The following is a 12,117-nucleotide window of genomic DNA, read 5'->3' as shown; positions in this document are numbered from 1 at the left end:
ATTGGGTAATAGCATAACTCCAAGCCCAATATGGAATTTACTTACCAAATAAATTACTAGATTACAAATTTATCCTGGTTACAGAGACTAAAACTATATTCTTTCATGATATTGCTTAGACATTTCTTAATTCCCTTTATTCATGATTTAGTTCTCTTTTGTTTTGTATTCAATGCACATTTTGGTTGATGTCAGCTGTTTGTTTTTACTTAAGGCACTTGATCTTATCAATCTACATTGACTTATGTAGTCTGCATCTCTCTAAGTGTTACAGGACAAAATTCCTGAAGTATCTCCTAAATAAAGATGAACTGCACAACTTTCCCCAATTTTAGTTTGTTATGTTGACTGCTACAGTTTTTAAACATTTGTTTTCTGAAAAATTTTAATTTGCATAAGCCTTTTTAATTCATTTCTACAGTCTGGTAAAATTTCTTCTCCAGACTTGGTGGTACAATATGTTTCAAATTAGTTAGTAAAATAAGAACATAAACCAGTTTGCCCTCCAGCATGGTCACAGCTAAAGAACATAACTTTAAATCAAACAGAAGAACTTTTAGTAAGCAAGATCAAAGTTGCCATGGCCATAAACAATTAATTTCTCATTTCTGATATAATATTCAGCTCATCTTTTCTCTTAAGTTTTTGATGAGTTGAAATCAACATACAATTGACATACTATATAAGCTTCTCTTCATTAAATTTATTCAGACTTTACTGTTTATCGAAATTCGGATCCAGATGAATATGAGAAACTCCATAACCTATATCGGATATCTTTACATGTACCCATTTTTAAATAATGGTGTACCATATTAGATTTTTCTGTTTCTAAAACGCATCCCTATTCTTGATGAAGGTAACCTTCATTAAAATTAGAAAAAAATAATTACTGCAATAAAAAACTGATGTCAAGACAAAAGCATTATACCCGACATAATTTTATTATTTTTCAACATCAATTCAAAACTATTTATTTGAAAATGTGTCTGAAGTAAATATATAAAACTGTGTTTAAAAGAAAATGAAAAACAAAGCCATTTCACATGAAAAACACCTTTAATAGACAAAACTTAATATGTATTAAATGAAAACGTGTCTGAGGTAATATTGTGTTTTTATTTAACTTTTCAATGAATTTTAGTAAAAGTACATTAAAAGGAAATCATATAAACACAACAACAAAACTATTTATATAAAACAAATAAAATAAAAAATAATCATAAACTAATCATAGCAATCAAAACAGTCACCAGCATGGACATGAGACAACAATTCATTAATCCTGAATGAGGAAATAAAAGAAAGATTCCAAAGTTTGAATAAATATATCTGATTTTTTGTTTGAAAATTGGAATAAAAAAAATTGAAGACTTTGTATCTGTCATACTCTGAAAGTTAAAGCGTACTGAAGAAAAACTTATCAGATCAATAAATACAATTAAATTTGAAATAATTACATTTTAGTATTAATCATGTTAATTGGATTAATTTCTGCATTCTGAATTTCAGAAATTTATATCATGTACATATTGTCCTTAAAACTGAAAGATTTCATTTAAAGATCTAATGTTTGATATCCCAAATGTATACATATTATAAATAGCTACATGTATTAAATATTACTTAACTTCAAGAAAAGGTTGTTGTTCAAAGACTTATATATATGTACATAAACAAATTTTAACAAAGATGAGAAAACTTCAGTGTATCTACTAAAATGGATACGATTATATAATGGATGATAAATATTGATATATGATATGGCCAAAAAAAACATATATGTCTGTCATGGGTTACCCAATGGTCCCTGATTTGAAATCCTTAAATCATTGACCCTAAGCCATTTTATTTCCATTGTAAACGAAAAGATTAACTGAACTTGTCTCAAAAGCAATTTTAGACATCCAAATGTTCATCATGTTCATTGTCCTGCCATTTTATTTCTTACAAAAACCTAAATAATCAATTATTAAAAATGGGGTCAATTTGGCTATGGCAGGGACAACTGAGACCATAAAAAAAACAAGACCACATAACTCAAAATAATGTTGCAAAAAAATAAAAAATAATGAAAATACTGACCTACCTACCTACCCTATTTTTTGTATGAAGAAATCGAAACAGATCTAAATCTTTTTGTCTAAACTATCTATAAAATGAGAAGAAAATCTCTCCTTTGTTTATTTTCTTTAAAAATGTTTAGGCTATTCTCATACCATATATATAAAAATCATAATATTTGTTCTTTAGGGATAGGCAATATATAAGCATGAGAAAAGTTTAATTATTTTTGATCATATTATATACAGCTTCCCCAAGTTGTTTTGTTGTCTGATTCATGCTGTACGCTTTGGTTGCCTGGTCGTAGCATTCATCTGTAAGTTTCCATCTATGTAGGCTAATCTTGAATCTTGTCTCCAGTGAAATATGTTCAAAGTCAGCATCATGTGATAACTTGTTAAATACCTTTCGACATGCAACATTCATGCAGGCATTGAGATACTTAGGTAACTTGTATTTTTCTGCTTCTATAATGTTTTGGACTATTTGCGTTGAAGTTATAGAGTCACTTTTCTTTTTCACCAACTTTGTGAGATACCAATCTGCCCTTATTCTGGCATCTTCTGCTAAGTATTCATCAATCAGAGGCAAAATCTGGTGTATGGTGTCCTCTGAAAATTAAGAAAAAAATAAATTAAGAACAAATATTTATCCGAGATTCATTTTTATTCAAATGGTACTTATTTCATGGATTTAGTGAGAAAAGGTAGAATATTGTCTTTTAAAAGTGTTAAAGAATAGATTAATGTTTAATGTATATCATGTATATATACAGAATCTGTTATAACAAAGAAATATCAATGCCATGTGAGACTTTATTACCTATAACAAATATGTATAAATTTAAGACACATAATACAAAATGTATTTCCCCATCATTTGAACTCTGGTGGATAATGGTCTCATTGGCAATCATATCATTGCATATCACATCTCCTTTTATTTTTTATATGAACTATTATTATATATTAAATAGTAGTCTCTATTAAAACATCTTGTCCAAATACTGGGCAACATAGAGATGGCAATACAGTCAGGGATCTCCATGGCCTGTTTAACGATGTCGCCCCGCTATCGTTCAAATGTCTTGCGCCATTGGCAAATGACTCGCGCCATCGTTCAATTGTCTTCCGCCATTATTCAAAACTGTGATTGTTTTTATAGCCTGACGCCATTTTTTTAGCAAATTATAATTAAATGCATGTAATTGCATAACGCTCAGGCTTTTTTATAGTATAATCCAATACAGTTCAAACGCCTGAGGGAAATCTGGATTAAGATCGCTAATCACTTGTACCTGAGCTTGTTCAGGTAGATCTACAAACCAGACAGGAGAATATTATCTGAAGATAGACGATTAATTTGTCGAATTATTTAACTAAGTTTCCGCAAATGCTTATGATAATTCAGATTAAATAAGTAAATTAATAATCCAGTTACAAAGTTTAACAAGTGGACCACGTGCTTTTATTTTGACTTAATCAATCAGCATCCCCCTTTTTAAGAAGTACCAAATAAGACGTAAAACAGTAATTATTATTTCATCGCAATTAACTCGAGTACTGCTGTATTGTAACAATAATATAGAATTACTTTAAAAGTTAAAAAGTGAAAAACTTTTAATATTTCCTGTAAAGAAATATCGTATCGTAATTCCGAATTCATTTCGTAGTTTTACAATCAAATTGATACATCCGCGTTTGGTTTCTATTCAGACTCGAAAGATGCATGTTGCATAGCATCGATTGCTAGATAAAGTCATTAAATATTTTTTCCATTTGACAACGTTTGCTTTACAAATCTTTTAAACCTTTTACATAACCCGTACGACTCGTTTTGTCGTTGCTGCAAACCAGCAATACTGGTAATGGGTTCATGACCTCTGAATTTGACAGTGTCCGTGAAAAATAAGCTCCACATGATTTTTAACCCCCATAACAATTACCAAAAATAGCAAGAAAACTACATGGGGACCTTCGTGATAGCTATTGGTCATTCTCGACTAAGGGAAAGGGAGGGGGCATGAGGGCTTGTCCTTTGAAGGGTTACAAACGGCAATTATTGAAAAAATATATACTTCTATACAGAATTTATAATGAAAATTTAAATAAATATGATTTAAAAAAGCAATGAATGAGCATATTCACTTATCCTTATGTCGATCGCGCTACACTGTACAGCGTAGATACGGTTTATGATGGTGAAAGTTCCTCCATCATTCAATTTTCATCCATGGAGATCCCTGTACAGTATAGAAAATAGCAGTGTTCAATAAAATTGAGAATGGAAATGGGAATAGGGAATGAGTAAAATATCTGGTTCTATGTTGATGAGATGCTGTCTCAAAAACTTATACATGTACCTCATATCTCATTGCAGACATTTAAAATGTTGCCTAAAATTTGTATTCAAACTAATGCAACTGTAGTTATTGGAAATATAGCAACTTCTTGATTGCATCTCTACATTTTTCTGGGTGGAATTTTTGTTTTATCTATATATCAGTGTGAATATGTGACTTATCATTTAAATAATGTTTTTATTTACCCTCAAATGGATCCTGGATACCTGGATGTGCTACACGTATGAACAAGACAAAACTTTTATAATCCTTCCCAGTGAAAACTATTTCGTTCTTTTTCTTCTCTTGAAAGTCACTGGTTAACATTTTCTCAAAAACAACTGATATCTGCTTAAACTCTTCCTGAGTAACATAAAGCTTTCTGTTGCCAATTTTAAGCGTCAAGTCAGACAACTGGAAAATCGAGTCCAATCTATCCATCTCTTTATTTCTATCTTCTTCTTTCCTTACAAAATGGTTTTCACATCTTGAAACTGGTGTCACAGAGCATGAAGACAAGTCCTTGTCCATGAGCCTTAGTTCAAATATAAAAAATCACATAATAGATTATTTATTCAACATACATTATGTTTATGCATATTAGTCAAGGAACAAAGTTCCAATGTCCCCTGTGCTGCTCATTTTTCATCTATCCAAAGTACTTTCAAGGGCAATAACTAAAAAAAAAATATTGGTTCTCAAAAAAGTTTATAGATATTTTACATTATGTCTTAGCAATAAAAACTTCAGAGCAAATGCAATATGATTCTTGTTATAATTAATTGTTCCAAGAGGCATCAATGATTAAAAATATTTGATCAGAACTTGCTCTTGAAAAAATAAATCTATAATATAAGTTTCATAAAAGTCAGGGCAGAATTTTGAACATGAAAGCACTTATGATGCAATTGTCCATATAATTAATGTATCCAAGGTGCATAACTCTTTTAAAACTGTTTGATCTGCACTGATTTTTTAACTTGTCCAATAAGTTGCTAATATAAACCTATGATATAACATGTTTAAGTTTTGGACTATCAATGCATTTGAATGGGGACATATGGTTGGAACCCCCTCCCTGCCTATTTATCGTCTGTTTAATTTAACAGTTTAAGTTCTTTATCCATATTCCCCTTGCAATCATATATTAACAATTATTGTGATGTCTAGGAATTTGCTTCACGTCGATCTTTAATGTTAATGTGCCTACACTTGTATTTATTAAAAAAGAGAGATTAATAATCAGTTACTGGAGGGTTAAAAGAATAGATGAACAAAGTGTTTCAATAATCATGAAAATACATTAAACAGTCAAGGGTCTAACTTAAATAAGTTATTAGAGAAAAATAACATACATTGTATTTGTGAGGTAAAATATCAAAAAACTGTGATAACATATGTACATGTATGTTACATGTTTCAAAGAGGCAATATACATCCTTTACTTTGTTAAATTGTATACGAGTTAACGTTCTATTTGTATAATAATTGTCTTTATCTATACTAAACTTTAGAAAGATATATATTCAACAGTTTATAATTTGCGAATCATAAAATTGAGAATGGAAATGGGGAATGTGTCAAAGAGACAACAACCCCATCATAGAGAAGACAACAGCAGAAGGTCACCAACAGGTCTTCAATGCAGCGAGAAATTCCCACACCCGTCCTTCAGCATGTATAGTACACCTATGTTATTACAGAAAATATAAATGCCTGTAATAATCAAAGTAAAGGGTGTTGTTACAGCTTTTCTACATCTCTTTAAAGCCATTTCTCAGACATATATCACAATATATTTCAGTTCACTGTAAGAAATAATGATCAGAGCATGTAATGAGGTTCTGAGCAAGATTCCCAGTAATTCCCAAGTGTCTCATTTTATAAGTTACATGTCTGTAATAACTAATAAAATTAAGAATGGAAATGGGGTATGTGTCAAAGAGACAACAACTCGACCATAGAACAAACAACAGTAGATGGTCACCAACAGGTCTTCAACGCAGCGAGAAATTCCCGCACACAGAGGCGTCCTTCAGATGGCCCTAAACAAATATATATACTAGTTCAGTGATAATGAACGCCATACTAAACTCCAAATCATACACAGGAAACTAAAATTAAGAATAATACAAGACTAACAAAGGCCAAAGGCTCCTGACTTGGGACAAGCCTTGTTATTACAACTTAGTGTATCCCAAAAGCATGCTTAGAGTTGTTAATGTCTGTGTCATTTTGGTCTCTTGTGGACAGTTGTCTCATTGGCAATCATACCACATCTTCTTTTTTATAATTAGAGATTAACCATGGTTGATCAAAAATGTTCTAAGTAAATTGGAAAATCTATCATCAAGCTGAATGTTATGCATTAAAAAAAGTTTCTGCGCAAATTTTCAAGAAATCCCAAGAGTCCACTAAAAATATATTTTGATATATTAACTAATAATTACATTAGATGTATGTTTCATTATAATACTTTATTCTGATTGGTTAACTGCACATCACGTGTTCTTCCGTAAGCAGTTGCATTGCTCAATACAACTTTTCATTCATGATAACACGTGGTCCAACAATAAAGTGCGCAGGTGAATTAAATAAAAAAATATATAACATTCGTGTTTTCATTATCATAGCTAAAAAATGTAATTATAAGTATTGAATGCTTCTTTTTGTAACTTTATAGGGTTGTGAAAGCGTTGACCGTGCGCACATTTTTAAAATGAAGCGCTTTTACACCCCAATAAATTTACAAAAAGAAGCATTCAATTCTTAAATAACAAACATATAGATAAGGAAATAAAGAACAGACAACTCATGAAAGTATCTGTTATAACACATGTTATTTTTCTCTAATAACTTATTTAAGGGGGCTCGCGGGTATACATCAAATTTTCTTTTAATATAGGATTTCGCTATATTTTTCTATAAAAAAACTTCATCATATAATTAATAGAAAAATAAAATTTTGGGTCATCGTTCATTTAAGCTCACAATCTGCCTCCAAGAAAAGCATACATTTTTGTAAATGTCCTTTTTTTCTGTGAAACTAATAGGAGAAATAGATGAAATATCGAAATAGAATAAGAAGTATTAAAATTACAGAAATCACTTAAATTTTACAAGTTTTTAGTTTATGTACAGCTTATTTGAAAAAAAAACAATAATAATAGGTCACTGATGAGTTAAATAAGATATTTCAATTTCAATGCCCAAAAATGGCATTTTTGCAACAAAGGGAGATAATTTGGAGCTTCTTCAATGATATAAACATTTTAAAAGTCATCTGTGGCCAAATCAAATCGATTTTTTGGGTGATTTTTGTACCATATTATAAGGTAATAACAAATAGTGTTATAAATAAGACTTGTAATAAAAAGACAAATGTTTATTTTTTTGCTGAAATTTTTGTGCCTCCTCAAGTTAGACACTTGACTGATATTTAAGCAAATGTAGTGACTAGTCCAAATAATTATGACGTGAAGTCTTGAAAGTCTATTTTATTTTTTGCTTTGTCGATGTAAGGTGTCAAACAAAAGTAATAAAATAGCTTTCAAGACGGTATAATAATCAGACTAAAGCAAATGAAAGGAGTAGGTTCAGTAAGACCCCGTTTGGTCCAAAAATATAGCAGTTTTACAAAATTGTTAAAATGTAAACTTTTAGTTATTTACTGGAAAGTAGAATGCTTCTGCTCCATAAATTTGGGCTGTTTTTGACAATACAATGCACATATATTGGCTATTAGCATCATAAAGTCATGGTAAATTACTGAAATCTTCACAATTTTAGCATTTTAGACATATTTTGTACCTTTCAACCTGTGACGATGAAAATGTAGGTCATGAAAATTTAGTTAAATTAATTTAGACGGTTTCCGTCTTAAATGAATGTGGCTGCATTTGTGTTCATTCTTAATATTGAAATGCAACTTGTATTTGATGATAATACATAATATATATAAAGGTTGAGGATGAACACGGATGCGGCCATTTTCAATTTTGACAAAAACATTCTGAAAAGTGACATTTTTTGGCACATTTGATAGATTTTTTATATTTTGGCTTGATTTGGAGCGTTTTTAATGAGTAACTCAGTTAAAATCTTTCACATAAACTAATTGAATCAAGTTATGTGTTTAAAAAGTGTCCAAAATCTGAAATTTGAGGCCAAAATTGGCCCTTACCGGACCTAACGTGACAGTACCCAAATTGCACCTATTTTGACAGTTTTTTCACCTACGTTTTTTTATGATCAAGAAAAAAATGTCCTTACTGTGTTTATTTTGTAGCCCTGTCCTTCTTCATTGTATAGGTACACCAATTTAGTTTTGAATCCATATTGAGTCATAAAAAAAATGGGTTTGAATCAACCTCCAAACTATCCATGATTCTGTAATGAGGAGTACCCAAATTGCATCCATGCTTAAATTCACATCGTCAAAAGTCTAATAACCGAGCTTTTGTTGGGAACTGCTATTTTGCATGTTGCGTGTTGCATGTTGCGTGTTGCATGTTGCGTGTTGCATGTTGCGTGTTGTATAAAAAATAAAGTTAAAGGACATTTTTTGTACACTAAGGAAGTCTTTTCTTTCTTTTTAGTTTGTTGTTGTGCGATTGCTGTTTCAATGAGGTTATTCAAAATTATACTACGATACCTTCGATAGATGAATGGTGGTTTAATTTTTAAGTGTGGTTAATTAATTATCACGAGAACAAACTTATGTATGTAATGTTTTTACCAGTGTCTGTAAATTTAACTTTTTTTAATGTTGAAGTGACAGAATCTAAAAACAAAGGCTATAAATTTTCAATATTCATTCCTTTAGTTTACTTGAGTTTCAATGTTGAGGTTTATGTCATAACTGAATGAATGAGTCAAATTTATTCTGCAGTATATTAATATGCTTGTAGATATCCTTCAAGACTGGAGACTGATAGTATTAATTAGATGATATGGGTACTTTGATAGAACTGTATGACCTGTTAATTATTTTCAAAGACAGAGGTTTTCTCTCAACATACAGATTTTTATATTCGGCTAAAATAAATAATCAATTTATCAAGCTAAAGGTGAAGTGATCTCTAATAGTGACACCATACAACAATTAAAAACAGTTAAAATTAAGGAACGCCCATGTGAAACGGTTTATTTGTCCCACCCCCACCCCCATTTTGGAAAGTCATCACTAAACATACTCAACTTTTTCACATTTTAACATTTGTTAATACTATTTACTGTTTTGCAAAAAAAGTGTTTTCTAAATAATCAGATAAAATGAATTGTGACTTTCTGTCCTTCATTCTTAATTTTGACCAGGACTTGGATACTTTTTAATATGAGGCATTTAGTTCCAGTTCACACAACTTTAGGAACAGGATATCAAAAAAATATATATAGAGGTAGTAATGAGAGATGATTAGAGTTGAAACAAAATCATACATTAAATTTAACAGTCAATGATCAGTCTGCTAAAGTATAGAAAAACAATCAATTGGTTATCTCAACACTCCTGAAAATAGCAAATTATTGTCAAAAATTAAAAACTGATTAAAGATAAGATATAGTTTACAAACATAAGCTCAATGACAATATTTTAAACTTTAATTAAAAGACAGATGTTGAAAAAAGTGTCAAAGAAATATGGTGAAAATTCATTGACTGATAATAAATTTTACAAAAAGTATATGTATATCATAGGTCATATAACCTCCTTGGTATATATATATATCATAATTAAAAATTCTTCAATTTTACAAAAAATGTAAAAGAAATAATGCAACATGCAACACGCAACATGCAACATGCAACACGCAACACGCAACATGCATAATAGTCGATTTCGCTTTTGTTTAATTTCTTCAAATATTTTGAACAATATGATATAAGTCCATGCTTACTCTTCATATTTTACGAAATGGATACTTATAATATATTGTATTTGCTAATTTTAAAAAGATGACGTTTTGATGACGTCGCATGGTGACGTTTTCGTACATTTTTCTTTTTCAGTAAACAGTCCATCTGTTGATAAATACTGTGAACGTTTTGTGTATATCTAAATATGTTTACCTATGTTGAAAGACGTACATAGTATCAAATCATAAAAATACAAATTGTTTAGTCTCTAGGAAATCTTTGAATCCTAGAGATTGCTATTTTTTCTAAATAGGTGCAATTTGGGTACTCGGTGCAATTTGGGTACCCTTACGTTACTCTTTAAGTTCAGGCAGTCGTTGACCTTGTCAGCTTATTTCTCTTACTTTTCTTCTGTAGAACTGTAATCAACTGTGATAGTCGACAACTAATATTGTTGCTCAATTATATATACATTTCTGTACACTCATAGAAAGTAAAGAGTTGTTAAAAATCACAAAAGCTTTGTTGTTTGTAATCTTTACGCAAAAATCAAAAGGGTCCAGTTGCTTGAAGGGACGGAAACGAGGAAAATAACTTTCGTCTTATTGTATAGTTTAAAAACCTCCTATTTTAAAGCACCGCACGTTTCACCACTCAGAAATTCTTATCAGGATAAACTGTTTTATTTTGAATAAAAGAACCACACACACATTTTTTTAAACTTTGTCAAACACTTACTTAAGAAATTATTAGTCAAAAAATTTTGAGTTCATTACTGAGAAATCATTATTTATAGTATTCATTACAAAGAGTGAAATTTAATTAATTTTCCCTATGTAGCCATGCGATTTCACTGAATGAATAGATTAACATATGTCTTTAAACAGTGATTATCTTAAAAATATCAATATACATGTTATTGGAAACTGTTTACATTTCTGAATCAAGTTACTAACTGGTAAGAAGTTCATTCTATCCAGCCTAGACTAATACTAATGAACAGAATTTTTAATAAAAACATGTTTTTGTATGAACGAGGTTTTTAAACGGTAAAACACTTTTGAACTCTGACTGAACGACCGGTCATCTTGTATTATTATCATAACGTTCTTGAACACCGCATATTTGATGTTGCTCTTTGAGTATAACAAAATCAGAGACTGACTGTTTATTTATCAGATTGAGATGTTAACAGACAAAGTTCTATGAAACTGACTAAAAGAATATGAATTTGTGCGTAGCTTTGTTGTTTTTTTTTTTTTTTTTTTTAATAATAACCCTTCATCTAACCTTTTAATGGAATATAAAATCAGACCAACCATCAACTTCTTATCAAAGAACTTTAAAAAAAAAAAAAAAAAAAAAAAAAAAAAAAAAAAATTAAAAGGAGTCATCCTTGATAAAAACCAAAGGCAAAGACGATCATATCCAGCAAAAAGTTCCCATCAAATCATATTCAGATGTCAGAGGAAAATAGATGAGATCCATCCTATCTACATACTATTCTTTTGGATAATATATCAACATACCCCCTTCATTACACATGGAGAGATATAATACATACATGACTTGTATGTGTTGTATCATGGGTTATGGTGTTGCAATAAAACACTGGATTCTCTTTTATAATCATAACGATATACATCTCGATCTGGTACTTCAATGACCATTTATAGTTGGATTTTGATGTATTATCTGCATTCAGAAGACTATCAATATTTCATAAAGTACCATGCAATACTTTTTGGGCTATGGAAAATTCTATGTTTTCCATTCACCGTTCAACATAATGTATATGGAACTAGAATTTTGTAATTTCTGATAATGACGTCGTCTTGCGTTATTTAACTCCTTGC

At 30.2% G+C, this 12,117-nt stretch overlaps 1 protein-coding gene across 1 annotated transcript; it reads right to left on the bottom strand.

Moving 5' to 3' along the window:
• Positions 1-2,278: 2,278 nt before the first annotated feature.
• On the bottom strand, positions 2,279-10,805 carry LOC143048045 (uncharacterized). Its single transcript, XM_076221480.1, has 3 exons — positions 10,666-10,805; positions 4,612-4,940; positions 2,279-2,675 (listed from the first exon to the last, which is right to left on the bottom strand). Exons 2-3 carry the CDS (start codon positions 4,934-4,936, stop codon positions 2,284-2,286), a joined length of 717 nt encoding a protein of 238 aa, XP_076077595.1. The 5' UTR covers positions 4,937-4,940; positions 10,666-10,805; the 3' UTR covers positions 2,279-2,283.
• Positions 10,806-12,117: the final 1,312 nt, after the last annotated feature.

This window comes from Mytilus galloprovincialis, chromosome 10, assembly GCF_965363235.1.
Source record: "Mytilus galloprovincialis chromosome 10, xbMytGall1.hap1.1, whole genome shotgun sequence".
In the NCBI taxonomy this organism is placed as follows: domain Eukaryota; kingdom Metazoa; phylum Mollusca; class Bivalvia; order Mytilida; family Mytilidae; genus Mytilus; species Mytilus galloprovincialis.
Note: the sequence above shows the minus strand (reverse complement) of the source record. Positions and strands in the feature narration are given on the sequence as shown.

Coding starts and splice junctions, on each gene's coding strand:
- LOC143048045 (XM_076221480.1), bottom strand. CDS start 4,936: ATGGACAAGGACTTGTCTTCATGCTCTGTGACACCAGTTTCAAGATGT. Junction 2,676..4,611: donor TATCCAGGATCCATTTGAGG/GTAAATAAAAAC, acceptor CTTAATTTTCAG/AGGACACCATACACCAGATT.